General features: G+C 33.1%; 2 protein-coding genes across 2 annotated transcripts; both read right to left on the bottom strand.

The window, feature by feature from the left end:
* Positions 1-288: 288 nt before the first annotated feature.
* LOC114743830 (cysteine-rich receptor-like protein kinase 8) lies at positions 289-2,317 on the bottom strand. The gene is made up of 5 exons (XM_028932041.1): positions 2,225-2,317; positions 2,092-2,152; positions 1,330-1,576; positions 647-785; positions 289-543 (listed from the first exon to the last, which is right to left on the bottom strand). The coding sequence occupies exons 1-5, from the start codon at positions 2,315-2,317 to the stop codon at positions 289-291; spliced, it is 795 nt and encodes a 264-aa protein (XP_028787874.1).
* A 2,922-nt stretch (positions 2,318-5,239) lies between these two features.
* On the bottom strand, positions 5,240-14,813 carry LOC114743828 (cysteine-rich receptor-like protein kinase 10). Its single transcript, XM_028932040.1, has 9 exons — positions 14,591-14,813; positions 8,538-9,154; positions 8,259-8,331; positions 8,044-8,187; positions 7,833-7,954; positions 7,497-7,707; positions 7,131-7,368; positions 6,784-6,894; positions 5,240-5,294 (listed from the first exon to the last, which is right to left on the bottom strand). Exons 1-9 carry the CDS (start codon positions 14,811-14,813, stop codon positions 5,240-5,242), a joined length of 1,794 nt encoding a protein of 597 aa, XP_028787873.1.
* Between the last annotated feature and the right edge of the window lie 892 nt (positions 14,814-15,705).

The following is a 15,705-nucleotide window of genomic DNA, read 5'->3' as shown; positions in this document are numbered from 1 at the left end:
AAATAAAGTGTAAGGACTAAATTTTTTTTTTCAAAAAAAGATAAATTACACGGATTCATAGATTAATTTTCTGAATTAATGAAGAAAGTAAGGGAAGAGTGTCAGAGTTTCTTGAGCAGTCATGCAAACTTTGTGAACAGTAAAATAAAGAAAGTAGACAAATTTCAAGATTCCGTTTAGCGTTACATATGCAAAACAACTAATGAACTGCCTTCATGATCACAAGCTAGATTACCAAAGGATCAGCATAAAAAGCGATGCCGAGGCAAGAAATTACTCTTGGACATTTCATTCATAGAAGACCTCTCGTATTCCACTTCCGGGAGTAAAGAAGGCAGGTTCTCTTGGATTTTGCAATTCAATCCACAGATTGCTCAGATAGAAAACAAGGTTAGACATCGTGAGTCTATCATTTGGATCAGCTTGAACACATAGTAACCCAATCTGCAAACATTTTATGCTTTCATTTTCTGAATAAGATCCTCTCATCAGACATGGGTCCAATATTTCAAGTTGTGTCCCATTCTGCCATTGTTTCCAAGCCTACAACAATTTGGAAAATAACACACTCATCAATAATGCTCTAATTAGATACTTGAAACGAGTTCTGAAAAGGGAAAACAAAGTGGTTGGAGTTAATACTCACATGACTTAAGAGGTGTGGTTTATTGGAGCTGCCGTTTCTCCTGCCACTAATTATCTCCAAAATTATAACACCAAAACTGAAAATATCTGATTTTTCCAAAAATTTTCCATATATTACATATTCGGGAGCCATATAGTCACTGTATTTATATAATAATATCAAATTAGCTTAATATTCAAAAAATACAAGACTTAAGATGCATCTAGCATCCTGAAGTACTTTTTCATATGCATCTAGCACCACAAAATATTTTGCAGTGCATCCAGCATGCTAAAATATTTTTTTAGGTACATCCAGTACCTTGAAGTATTTTTTTTTTTTTTTGCCTTGGTGCATTCAGCAATAAAAAATATTTTTAGATGCTGAGCGCATCGAAAAAAAATACTTTAAGGTACTGAATGCATAAAAAATATTTTAAGGTGTCAGACACATTTGAAAAAAATACTTCAAGATACTAAACGCATCACAAAATACTTTAGGATACTGGATGTATCCAAAAAAATAGTCCAAGGAACTATGTGCACCTTAACCCTTTTTAAAAATTAATGAGTAAATTTTAACCTTTAATGTTCGTACGAAGAATAGAGCAAATAATTGCATATTATTAAATGATTTTCATGAAAATATTTGAGAAACAAAATTGGGGAGAAGGGCAAAAAGAAGAAATATGAATGAAAACTTACTGTGTTCCCACAATCTTACTCGTACTTTCTTCATTTTGATCGCTAGCATTAGCATACATCTTTGCTATGCCAAAGTCTGATATCTTGGGCTTCATATTGTTATCAAATAAAATATTACTGAGTTTCAAGTCACGATGGATAATTTTGAATCGTGAATGTTCATGTAAATATGAAAGTCCTTGAGCAATTCCTCTAATAATTTTGCACCGTTCAAACCAACTTGACATTTTTTGCTCTTGTTGTGAACCTGCAAAATCAACGAGGGGTTAATACTTTGGAGTGCCAAATTAGACCTTTTTAACATGATAACATGTCAAAAAAATTGAAGGAGGTCCGAACGATATGAATCAATACGAGTTGGATTGTAATTGTAACCAGACAAAACCTTGAGATAAATTTTTTTTTGTTGACAACAAAAGAAATATATTCTATATTTTTGTGTGTGGTTAAACAAAACTGTTTTTTCTTTTTAAGCTTTTTAATAATTAGCCATTATTACCATCTCAGTTCATAATTTTATATATAAAAGATAAACGAGTGAACTCTAACAAGATAACTTGTAATAATCCATCTAACAAACAACATATATATAATTAGGTTAGAAGTCTATGCCGAATAGAAAGCAATCGATGCTCTTGTTGGGCACATATTCATAGATAAGTATCTTCTCTTGATTTTCCAAGCAAAATCCAATCAAAGCCACTAAATTCCTGTGCTGAAGTTTGGATATTAGTAAAACTTCATTTTTGAATTCTAGTGCACCTTGTTGAGAGCCCTTAGAGAGTCTCTTGACTGCAACTTCTTGCCCATTAGGAAGAATACCCTGCACAGATAAAATCCAAAGGTAATATAAAAATATATCACATATATATAATATTGTGTGTTTTACTGATACCTTGTAAACTTCTCCAAATCCTCCCTTTCCTATTTTATTGGCCTGAGAAGACTTATTCGTTGCAGCTTCAGTTGCAGACAAACTAAATCGCATGGATTTCAAGCTGAAACTTTCTTCTCCAACTGATCAATGCATAGATTTTCAAAGTGAGCTTTCTGAATCTGAGATAATCATTTGAAATGAGAATTGGTGATTGAAATTTGTTTTTCCCCCATTACAGTTTCGTTTGAGCATATCGCTTTTCCTCTTCTTTCTCCATAGGTGATAACAGTACCAAGCAACAAGAAGTAGCTCCATGCACTAACGCTCAAAACTGATCCTAACCAATCAATTCAAATCAAAGTAAATCAAACCGATCACCGAAATAGATGGATCGATTAATAAAAGAACAATGACTCAATAATCGATTTTAAGAGTGCGATAACCAACTACTTAGGTTCCACTTCTAGTTGACGGTGAATTGGTTTGGTTTAATCTAGAGATCAGGACTTTAAACTAAGAAGAAGGAGGAGGAGGAGGAGGAGGAGGAGGAGGTGGTGGAGGAGAACCTGGTTGTGACAGAAAAAGAGCGTGTGTGGAAGAGACAAGGAAGGTTTTAAATTTTCTTGAGTTGCCAGGTGGTATGAGGAAGCATTTTTCAGCAATAAGAGATTATTTATATTGCTCAGACAAAAACTTTTCTGCCACGGAACTTGAATTAAATCGACGTTTACCGCAACAAAAATCAAGTGCGAAGCTTTAAGGAACCTCGTCTTCATATGGACTTTGAAATTATATCAGTAATGGACTTTGTAATATTGGCAGATAATATAATTTATTTAACAGAATTCGTTTCAATGGAATTGTTTTGGTTATTAAAAAGAGGTTCTCACAGTACGTAGCATTACCTTTACCTATTTTAATTAACAAATGGTTATGATCCGAGGAAGACTAACTACTAGTCTATTACTAGCAAGTATATTTAATAAATGCTTTGCTCAGATTTTTTTTTTGACCCATGCAAATGCAGCCACGTTCAGTAACCCTGAAAGCGATGTGGGACAAGGGAGGAGGCCGAGATTAAAAGGATAGATTAAAAAAATGTATCATGGATGTTTAACGCCATAGCACATTCACATATGATTCTAGTTTTCACAGGTTTTTTTTGGTAAGCTAGTCTTCACAGTTTGTAAAAGTGTTTCTTTTTTTCAAAGAATCGGTTAGTGATCTTATATGTTTTTTTTTAAAAAAAAAAAAGAAAATAGTAGGACAAAAATTCAAAAGTTTGTAAAATTTTGTAAGGTCTAGGAGTGAAAGTAAATGAAGCCGCTAAGTTTCTCCATGTCTAATGAGTTTAAAACTGATCCAAAAACCAATCAATTTTCACTAAATTAAACTAAACCAATCAAATAGATCAAAATTAATACAAAAAACAATGAGTTTGAATTGTATTTTCAGAATGTAAGGACCTGTAATTCACTTTATTTTAAATCGAACCCGTTCTTTAAACTACACAAATCACGACGTTCTACCACACTATCCAATATCTCATTTTGCTGCGCCCTATAATACATACCCACTCTGAAAACTATGAACTAAAACATATGAAAATACAAGAATAAGAAGAAAAAACAGCTCATGAAACCTTGATGGGTAGAAGAGACGAAGAAGCTCATGAACGTTTGGGATTGTTCTCTCCAAGTTTGAGATAACACTTAAATTGCTTTGAGAGGCCACGTGTTATTTTGTGGAAGCATTAGTTGTAGGCAATCAGTGATTATCCATTGTTCAGAACAAAGTTTGGCTTTTCTACTACGTCACTCATATGGTTCTTGTCTTCTTGATGGAGCCAAAATAAATGTCAATATCTATTTAATTATCTATATAACTTCACCACCGAGTACTTGGATCAACTGGTAAGGGGTTATTCCAATTTAACCAAAGGTCACAGGTTTGATCCTTTGGGCATGCAGTAGTCAGGACACCGGGTGAAGTAATTCATTCAAAAAAAATTATCTATATAACTTCTTAACTAATTAAACAAAATTCTCTAATTAGTAATTTTAAATGAAGATACATAATTTTAAAATTTTATAAGAATAACTAATTTTAACTAATTTTCTTAATTGTGATGACATGAAATACCCAAAGTATATTTACGGGAATCAATCCTTTGATTGTCCTTAATGAATATAAACTTTGGCAATAAAGCTTAGGGGTGAAAATTATTGTCAGAAAAAAAAAAAGCTTAGGGGTAAAAATTAAAATCCATCGGAAACAACAATAGAACTTTGACATACATAGCGATGGTTACTTTGCCTCTCCACGTTGCAAAGAGGTTGTTATGTCCACCATATGTTTGATCAAGTCATTTCTGGACATAGAAAGTTAATCGTCCCAAAAAGAGAGATGTGATGTATATATATGGTGGAAGCGTGTGGTATGAACAGTGCGTGCGCGAGCGCGCGCGCTCGTGTTATTTTTGGGCCCGTTTGGTTGGCTTGTTTTGGCTGAAAGTATGAATAAGCTCCCATTCCCTTCTGAAACATGTCCATGGGGTATTAGTAAACGCCTATGAATTGGGCAAGTCCCATGCTGCAACCATCAAAGCACGAGACACTGACATTATCAGTTTCGTTAGATATGAAACAATAAATTATTATAAGGAAATACACTCACAATAATCAACTCTGAATCAACGAAAAAGCAAATGCTTTTCACTAAACCCATGACTTTGGGAAAGACGAATCTGTTTTCATCGTGGAAGGTGTTCAGTCTGAGACATTTCATTCAAAGAGAACGGATTAGGCTTCACCAAAGATTGATCCAAAAGTGATTCTGCTGCAATATTTTCACTTTGATTTTGTCTGGCATGCATGAAGAATGCGGGTTCTCTTGGAGATGGCAATTCAATCAAAGGATTACAGAGATATGAAAGAGTTTGAGACATTGTTGGCCTGTCTTCTGGATTTTCTTGAACACACAATAACCCCATTTGCACGCATCTTATTACTTCACTTTGAGAACAAGATTCCATTAGGCATGAGCCCAATACTTGTAATGGTGTTCCCTCATTCCACTGCTTCCAAGCCTGCACTAATTTGCCAAATAATTGGATAGTCAACGACATGTCTTCTGCAATTTTTCTCATTCATATTCGTCTATTAGATAGATATGAAAATATGATCAGGTAGAGACAGGAATTAAATTGGACTTCATACTCACATGAGTCAAGAGGTGTAATCGCCCTGTCGTGTAAGCTCTCAAATTAATTAACTAAATAAACCCTATTTAGTATAGAGGTCAACCTAGGTCGTTTCTCTCTATGAGGAGCTTTGTTAAAATTTTGAAAACCTTTTTAATTAAGAAAAACGTGATGTAGAGAAGGAAGGAGTAGGAAAGAAAATTGATTAATTTGTTTAAGAAAATAAATTGACAAAAATAAAAAGAAAATAACAATAAGTAAAAGGAAGCGAAAAGAACGAAGACTTTACCAGAATGATGTACTTCTCGAGGATGTTGATGAGTGGCTATCACGGTTCAAAAGGATGAGGAGTTTGTATCAAAACAATTACTAAGTTAAAAGAAAAAGACCCTAGATAACATCTAAGTCGTGATTAATTAATTAATAATTATACCTAAAGAGCTAACATATAATCACCTTTCAATTAATCATTTAAAAACCACTTAGCTTATGAATTTAATTAAATAATTATATCTTGTTCTTTAAAAAGAGTTATATATCGAAAACCCTAAAACATGAACTACTTGTGCAAATAAAAATAAAAATCTATAAAGATGAAACACTCATAGAGTCATGAGGAAAATGAAAATATATTCATTGAAAACTTCAAAACATAATTGTTCAATTGAAACACAAATCAAATATCAGTCTACAAAAGAAATCAAAATCCTAACCTATAAAATTCATAAAAGCAATGTATTAGTGGATTGAAATATAAAAACTAACAAACTTCCTAATCAAAACAAAAACTCAAGCCACGCCATCTTGTCCTCAAGAACAAAGAAGACTAGCCACACATATGGCTAGATGACACCATAATGATAAAAAGAGAATAATAAAAAAAACAGTGAAATAATTAGACACAAGAGGAAGCCAAGTGTATGCTTGTGCTTGTGTAGTGTAGATGGCTTCATTGCTTCTCCAAGGCTCCTTTGATCTCCTTTTATAGCTCTTGAATCTGTCCTAGATAGATGAGGAAACCCTTGAGTCTTCTAGTTTTATCTTTTATCTTCTTTTATCTTGTAATCTTGATAGAACTTTAAATTTGAATTCTCTTAATTTGGTGTGATCTTCATGACAACCAAAGTTAAAGGATTTTTGAATTTAAATGATATTGGATAAAACCTCAAATCAAAGCAAAAATACCTTTCAAAAGGGAAATTATAAAAAAAATATAATAAAAGATACACTTTTAAGCAATTTATTTATATAATTTCTTTAATTCAAAATATGAGTATCTTCTGCATTTTAAACCCTCTAAACAATATAAAATCCTTTAATTACATATAAAAATATATTATAAAATAGAGATATATCAAGGTGTGATTTATAAGACTTGGCATTCCTTTTGCTGCTAATTATCTCTAAGACCATAACTCCAAAACTAAACACATCTGATTTCTTTGAAATTTGTCCATACAGTAAATATTCTGGAGACATAAAACTACTACATAAAATATTAGTGTAATATATATAATAGATATCCAAGAAACAAATATGACTACTGTGGATAAACATATATATGAAACGATAGGAAAGATCGATCCTCAAGTTATTCTTTAAGATGAAGGAATGTTCACATAAGATATAAAATGCCATCAACTTGTTTCAAATTCAATTGCCTGTAAGTTTAAGATGCAGCTCAAGAGCATGCATGCGACAAATAGTGGGTGTAAGACTTACTATGGTCTAACAATTCTATTTGTATTTTCTTGATCTTGATCTATCGCAACCATTCTTACCATACCAAAATCTGATATTTTTGGATCTATCTTAGTATCTAACAAAACATTACTAGGTTTAAGATCATGATGAATAACTTTGAGGCAAGAATGGTCATGCAGGTAAAGAAGGTCTCGAGCAATTCCACCAATAATTTTGCATTGTTTTAGCCAATTTAATTGTCTTTGGTTTTCAGAATCTGCACAAAGTTAAATCAAAATGGAGAAAATCCATGAAAACAATTAGTTTAATAATATAAAAATGGCATATGTTAAAATTTTAAATAAAAAGAAAACGAAAAAGAGGTTGAAGTAGTTGAGACTATACCAAATAAAAAGAAATCAATACTCTTATTAGGAACATATTCGTAAACAAGAATTTTCTCTTGTTCTTCCAAGCAAAACCCCAATAAAGTCACCAGATTTCTGTGTTGGAGTTTGGCTATCAGTAAAACTTCATTCTTAAATTCTAATGCTCCTTGCTTAGAATTTTTGGAGAGTCTTTTAACCGCAATTTTTTGGCCATCACGAAGAATTCCCTAAACATAAGGCCAATTATGAGAAACTAACATAAATCTTTTTGGCCGTCAATAAAGATGGAATTGTTACCTTCAAAACGAAACAACAAACTATAGAATGCAAGAGATATATAAAATTAATCTACCTTGTATACATGTCCAAATCCACCTTTACCAATTCTGTTCTGGGGAGAAAAGTTATTCGTTGCAGTTTTAATTGTGGCAAGATTAAATCGCAAGGACTTCAGCTTTGAACTTTCTTTGCCAACTACACCAATATATGAGTACTCAAAACTTTACCAGCATGCCAAAATTCGAACATAATTTTAAATTTATAGGTAAACAAGTATAGATTACAGTTTTGTGTAAGAATAGATTGCTGGCTCCTCTGTAGTTTTCTCCTTAGCAAATAGCAGCTCATCAAACAAAAAAGCGTCACTGAAATAACAATGGCAGCAACAATAACCACTGCAATAATTTGTGATCCAGCATGTCGTTTTCCTGCGTACATAACAAGAACAGATAATCATTTAGGTGTAATTAAGAGCATATAAGAAGAATGGATTGCTTACCTGAAGGTGCAAGAGGAACAAGCGGAGGGGAGGGATGAACATCTGGTAAATCTGCAGATTCCTTGCTGACATTCTAAAAGCGGTATGTATAATATCTAAGGTTACATCCTGCGAGAAAAGTCATTGCACGTGGGCTCTCCTCGCAACAACATTCCTGAAGCTTCCTCGTATCTTCATCACAATCCTCACCTGTCGTAAGGCCGTTTCAAAACACTCGCTACATTCTGCCGTCTTCAAGTCCAGCGTGCACTGTGCTAACCCCTAAAGCTTCTGCATGACCGAGACTAGAACTTCGTGGGTGGCAAATTTCTTATCCGGCAAGTTTGAATTCGCAGCCTTTGCCGTCACATTCCCTAAAAGAACCCACACTGTTTGATTGAAAATGCTCTGGTCAGAGATTTCCGTCTTGTTAAGAGCCCAGTCGCCCCCATCTTCGCCGATTAAGCCATCGAACTTGAAGGATTTGCTGGTGTAACGCAACATGCAGAGATCGTAGTAAGCTATGAACTGGGTACCGTTTGGGCATTGGCGTAATGTTTTGTTGGCTGCGACGGTGACACCGTGTTGACATGTAGACGGAGTGACGTCGCCACGGCAAAGAATTTGTCCGCTGATGGAATTTTCTGTTCCCCAGCCCACAACTCTGGTGGAGAAGCCGTTGTCATGGGCGGCTTTGGAGCTGAGATCGGAGAGGAGGGCTCTCACATTAGCTTCATACGCATCCAACGATTTGTGATCAGTATGAAAATCACATTGGGAGAACAACCATCCGAAATCTGGAACCTGTTCATCAGCCGCGGCAAAGCTAAGTAGTATTAGCATTAGAGAGACGAACACAAGTATAGGGTTTTCGATGGTACCCATATATCCTTCGCTGCCAATTCCGATGACCAACTCTGTAGTTCAAGAACTGACATGGGAATTTTAAAATTGAAACAGATAATTGAGACCAAAAAATAAAATTGAAACAGATAATAATTTCATAACCAAGTCGAGTCGGCCACTTGTGATATTTTAGCCTTACTTTAATTTGGACGTTAATCACAATAAGTAACGTATAAACAAAAAAAAAAAGAGCACCCCCTTAAAAAGCTTCAGTAGTCAATCCAGTTCGTTGGCCCCAAGGAAAAAAAAATAAATTAATAATCCCTCGAATTTCAATTATGACACACTTCTGACTATCTTCTCAAAATTACGTAATGGTTAAATCATTAAAATTATTTGCAAATAAAATAATTTTAAAATTTATCTATATTTAAAATTATAGATTTTATGCAAGGTATTCGCTTCTGCTCCATATTATAAGAAGTCCACTAGAAAGTCTTTTTGATCCATTTTATAAGACGTTTTGATAATTTTAATGAGCATAAAATACTTTTTTTCATATATACGCATATTTAATAATTAATATGGACCAAAGGTAGTAATTCGCATAACATGATTGTGTGAGAGTAGAAGTTAATATGTGACATTAGTGTGATCAATAGGGATAGGAGGAAGTATAGTTCCGCTTGGGGACGTTTCAATTGACCTCCAAAGAAATGATGATAGACGTTGTCTCTGGGCATATCTGTGACACTTGATTAGTTTATTCACTTATTCCTGCATTAACTCTTTGTTGATTTCACTAGATATTTAAATATTTAAAAAAACTAATTAATAATCCCCTTTTTTATGCAAATTAACTAACTAGCATATGAGACCATTGTGACTAATAGATAAGATAGGAAGGACGATAGTTCCACTTTGGGGACATTTCAACTGATCCCCAAGGAAATTATAGACCTTTTCTATAGTCATAATCTGTGACACTTGAATGATCCTTATTATCTTCTGATACTATCTCTAGTCCTAAATATAAGAGTTAATCATGTGTTCTAAATATAAGTCGTCAATCCACTTTGTTTCCCAAATTTATAATGTATTCTCAAAAATATTTCTATTGATTGTAAGGTATTTCCACCAAGTGTAGTTCCAATGATTAATGATTGAATAAAGATAATTTAGGAAAGTTAATATACATTTATTATAAATAACTAATTTAACTAATTTTCTTAATTTCTCCAAATTAGTTATCTGGCTCTTATATTAAAGATTTTAGTACTACATAAAATGAATAACTGAACTCTGACAACTTGATTAGTTTATTTATTTAATTATGCCTGCAATTGAACCACGACCGAGCTCATCATTATTTAATTTTCTTTGTTGATTTCCCTATACATTTAAATCTTTAATGGCCGGCGAACGTCGATCAATTCAATTACGTTTGACAAATTCAAATTATACAATCATTTACAATAACAAATTAAAAAATCGAAGGTACTGAAGCTTTTTTTTGGGGGGGTGGGGAGGATCTCTTGAAAATTGAAAACAAAATCGAATTGGCTCCGTCAATATGAAATTAAACTTGCAATTCTTTTCATGGAACTCTTTTTTTTTCCGGCGTTAAAAATTGTTGATATAATTTTTGTTTCAAACATTATTTAATTGCTGGTCAAAAAAATTTAACATATCAAATTTGATATTATTTATACATTCTTAATTATTTATTGTTCATCCTATCAAATTTTGTATAATTCATATATTTTTCTAATAAATCAACTTTTACGTAACAAAAATGGCATATCATAAAACCCATGTCTTTTTTAGTAATAACATATTTAAAAATATTTTTATTATATATCATTTAAAAAAAATTTAGTTTACCGAATGGATTGTAAAAAGATCTGTCCAAACGTTAATACGATAACTAAATTTTAGCAAATAGATGTTTGCCAAAAGAACTTTTAACAAGCAATTTTTGGTCAAACTGTAACCCAATCATATTATTAATCTTCCTTTTCTTGTCAGCATTTGTTTCCGTTTGATTGTTGTTGATAACTTTTTATTGCCGTCCCTTTCTTGCTGAGTAAGACGTTACTTCATCGATGCAATTATCTTTTCCGGCCAAAAAGCAAAAAGAATCTTGGCTTCTCAAGTAATTTTACAATGAGAAAATTATACATAAATTCCAATGTAAATTAATTCATAGGGAAATTTTCATTCAAGGACCACTGGCCAAATAATTTCCATTTGTCCCCAATCAATTTTAAGGCTAAAATGAAATTAACTTATTAGGTGAAAAGATGTTGTTGCCCCATATATATATATATATATATATAAATGAAAAAAGGGTCTGAGCTAGTCAATCACTCAAAGTGAGTTCAAAACCTAAATCGCTCACTCCGTCCTCTTCGTGTATCTCAGACTGTAGTTCTCCCACACGTTCACTATCCGGGTTTAGACTGGGATAATTTTTAAAGATACCATAACGATCGCCATTAGAAGGATATGAAGTATTGAATGAATAAACATTCTGTTGTTATCATCGTCACCGTCATGGTCGTTGCCCTCCTGATTCTCAATCTTCAATCGCTGTGGTCCTCATGTTCTATCACCGTCGCTGTCATTCACTTCTCGCTCGTTTAGCTCGCAAAGTTGATTCTGGTAGGATCTCCCTCCCACTCACTCTCCATTCTGGCTCAACTAGCATTCCCTCCATGTCTTTGCCGTAATATGGGTTCTTATGCACTTGAACCAAGTTTGCGCGATTTCTTCCCCTCTTTTTTTGAGCTATCAAGGTGATTTAGCTTGAGCATTAATTAGAAGGCTAATAGGATGCTGTGCGTATGGCTTTCAAGGGTGTGATAGATTGCAATAAGGGATAGGACTTTCTGATTAGATGCTTCAATGGCAAACATTCACTTATTGTCGAAGAAGAAAAAACAAGGACAAAATATAAGCGAACCTTATTAATGGTGGCATTTATAGTGGATTTTAGGAGATTGCTAGTTGTTTAGTATACTTGGTGTCCATAGCATAATTGTTTTGTGTTTCAGAATTTTTGCCATGGACCGACATAGGATGGTAACTTTGTGACAAACTCTTTGATTGTCTGATCTTGTAGATATATGTCCCTCTATCTCTCGCTCGGTAGCAGGGCTAAGGTACTGGCGGCACAATAACGGGTTCTGAGAAATTTCTTAAAGGACAAAATCCGAACATTAAGGCTAGTTTATCTGTTTGATCTTAACTGAATGTCAGCACATTCATTTATTAGAAAATGGAGGATAATTTGTCATAGTTGTGACTGTGCAGTGCATTATTTTTATTACTCAACTATACGACTCGAATTATATATTAATGAGCTTATGCATTATTTTTATTGCATGTTTCACATGCAACTTGGCTTATCATGGGACTTATTATTGTGATGTAGGAACATCCTGCTGCATTGATATTTGCTAGTGATTATAATCGCTACTATGCTGTCGTTTTGTGCTTTCTGTAATTTTTGGTTTTCAGGAGTATTGTTGGTGCACATCTCTAGTATTAACGATTGAAGTAAAAAAAATTAACAAGTACCCTTACTCGTATGACAAGTGAAGTTAAGAAATTTACACAAAAAGTTAATTGTATTTATAAGTTGATTGTAGCAATTTTATGTTTACTAGTGTAACAAGTGAAGTTAGGTAATTTACAACAATAATTATTGCACTTACAAGGTAATAGTAGCAAATTTATGTTTACTGGTGTAACAACTGAAGTTAGAAAATTTAATTACAACAAAAATTGGTGCATTTACAAGTTGATTATAGCAATTTCATATTTATTGTTGGAAAAACTAAAGTTATACATTATTTTGCGTTTTTAATATTCTACACGTATGAAGCTAACCACGATACTTATTGTTGTTAATTTTGCTATAGGATTAGGAACAACTCACTTCATTGAGATCGAAGCTGTTGTGGGGTTTGTTACTCACAAATATAATTCAAAGACGGATGCTGTTGCAAAACTGACTTGAACAAATAAAGCCACAGTGAAAAAGAAAGCGATGACTTATAAATTCATTTATTTCAATTGAAAATCTAGTTTAAGCTAAGTCGAACATGTAAAAATTTGTATTAAGACATTTTGGTTTGGAGTACTTTGTTATTTGTTCTGGTGAGATGAAGTAGTTTGTGTACAGAGAATTTTTGAAATCTCAATTTTATAGAATCATTAGTTGTGATTGTGGAAATTAGGAACTTGTGAAACAATTATTTAGACCCATCGGTAAACGCATGCCACCGACAATTAGATTAAGTAAATTTACAACAAAAATAAGTGACTTTCACAACTAAACTAATGCACTCACAATTAAACTAAGTACATTCACAATTGAAGTGCATAAATTTACAACAATTGTTAAGTGATTCACAACAAAGATAAGTTAGCGTACAATTAAATATAAGTATTGACAACTAAACTAATTGAACTCACAGCTGGTGATTCAAGAGAGGGATAAATTTATAACCATTGGTCATAAGTGATGGAGTTAGCATTTACAAATATAAGAAAATTTATAACCAAGATAAGAATATTCACAAAGAGGGATACAAAAATTTACAGCTAAAGTAAGACCATTTACAAGTGAAGCTACAATTGGCAACGAGTGAGGTCTTCACATATTCTCCTCTAACATGAAAGACACAAAATAATTACTTTCTACTATTGTTAGTCATACATCATCTATTGCTATACATAATTAATGTGTTAATTTCAATCAATTATCAAAAATCAAATGGAGTATAAATTTACAATTAGAATTTGCGAATTTACAATACAAATATGAATTTTCACAACACAAAATTACTATTTCCCTGGACAAGTGGAATTTGCGAATTTACAACACAAATACGGATTTTTCTGGACAACTCAATTCAATACCCCTCATTCTTTTTCAGGTCATTTTGGTCTTTTAGCTTAACAAATTAATTTCACTTTACCCTCATATGGGTGCGGTAATATTTCAGACTTTTATGGGGGCATTCAGATATTAAATCCCTACAGTGAGGGCTAAGTGAAATTTTTCCTAATTTATATACAGTCCTGTTGTGCGGATGTATTAAACTAGTGCGATCACTGGATTGATGGAACTCTAAAAAGCAAGAACAAATCTGAGGGCAGCGTACTTAATTAATGCGGCTTTCATTATATTGATTTTAAATCTAAGTCACTTATAGTATATTTAATATTTATTTTCTAATATTTCTCATTGAAAAGAGAGAAAGAATAGAGAGATGTGATAATGATTTGCAAATATAGGGGGGGGAAACTTCTAATAAACTTAAGATTGAAAAATTTCACAATATAATGCATTCATTGGTATAGGAGAATGTGTTACCAGTGACTTATGTTAAGTATCAGAGTGATATGAGGTAAATATATTGACGTGAATAAATTGAAACTCGTGTGGTATATACAGTTTTATGCTGAAAAATCTTATATGTTCTATATAGTTTCACCATATATGAGCTTGTCACTTTTGTAAGCTGCTCTAAATCCACCTTTTCGTGTTTTATTCTCAACTGAGAAATTATTCACTTCAGCTTCAACAGCAACCAAACGAAATCGCGAAGACTTCAAACTGAAATTCTGGCTTTTCGCATTGCAGATTTCTTTGAGCATGTTCTTGTAAATCTTCCTCTTTCTCCAAGAGGCATGGCAGAACACAGCAATAATGAGCATGCCTATGACTGTGGTGTATTGGTGTTAAAACCTGATCCGGACCAATCACTTCAAACCAAATCAAATCAAACCCACCACAAGAGATTAAAATAAAAACGAATATGAAGACTCAAAATGGTTTTCTGTGCGAAACGATTAAATTTCAGAGTTGGTGGCGTGATTTTAATTAGAAAGATCACTTTCCACCTTATTGATCCAGTAATGTTGAAATGAGTTAAATATCCTCACAGTGCATGCATGTAAAACATCACAAAGTATAAACCGGCAAAAAAAAAAAACAAAAACAGGTCGTGAAACCTGCTAGTGATTTAGATATCGGTTGGAACTTGGGAGAAGAGAAGAAGAAGCTGAAGAGGAGTTGGGATTACGTTTTCAAAATTTAATAGGGAAATTATATTGTGAGCTTAATTCTTTGAACAACTGGATTTGAGGGACCAGTTTTCCAGTCTGTGCTGCCCATTATTGTTCAAACAATATATGCTCTAATTAAGATGGCACTTCAATTTATTCTCAGATGGAACCTGCGTAACTAGGGCAGATATTGGATTTGACCCACAAAACATGATGTGTTTATATTAACCGAATGCTTATGACTCTCTCTTGGAATGAAAACACGCCTATCGATCTCATGACGGAGAAAAAACGTTTGAATTTTTTTTTTTTTAAACCAAAGAAAAAGTATTTGAATTGAAACATTTTTTCTAAAAAATTTCATAACCAAGTGGACCCCACCTGTGGATGTGTTTCAACCTCTTAATTGGCCCTCAAATCAAAACCTTAATAGTCAATACTCATCCCATAGGGTATGTTTGGATTAGCAGTAGCAGAAGTAACTTTTTCTCAATCTGATTTTTATAGAAATCAGATTGGGCAAAAGTTAAATAATATAGTA

This window comes from Neltuma alba, unplaced genomic scaffold (assembly GCF_004799145.2).
Source record: "Neltuma alba isolate B1F8T4 unplaced genomic scaffold, ASM479914v2 tig00004148_pilon, whole genome shotgun sequence".
Lineage (NCBI taxonomy): Eukaryota > Viridiplantae > Streptophyta > Magnoliopsida > Fabales > Fabaceae > Neltuma > Neltuma alba.
The sequence above is the reverse complement of the archived record's forward strand: the minus strand, read 5'-3'. Positions and strand labels throughout refer to the sequence as shown.

Bases quoted from the DNA above. Each gene is read 5' to 3' on its own strand.
- LOC114743830 (XM_028932041.1), bottom strand. From the start codon at position 2,317: ATGCGATTTAGTTTGTCTGCAACTGAAGCTGCAACGAATAAGTCTTCT. The intron at 2,153-2,224 runs GTATCAGTAAAA...TTATCTGTGCAG, and splicing joins GATTTGGAGAAGTTTACAAG to GGTATTCTTCCTAATGGGCA. The intron at 1,577-2,091 runs GTGCACTAGAAT...TTGATTTTGCAG, and splicing joins CTCTAAGGGCTCTCAACAAG to GTTCACAACAAGAGCAAAAA.
- LOC114743828 (XM_028932040.1), bottom strand. From the start codon at position 14,813: ATGCTCATTATTGCTGTGTTCTGCCATGCCTCTTGGAGAAAGAGGAAG. The intron at 9,155-14,590 runs GTGAAACTATAT...CTTGAACTACAG, and splicing joins AAGTGACAAGCTCATATATG to AGTTGGTCATCGGAATTGGC. The intron at 8,332-8,537 runs GTCATGCAGAAG...TACCGCTTTTAG, and splicing joins CCCACGAAGTTCTAGTCTCG to AATGTCAGCAAGGAATCTGC.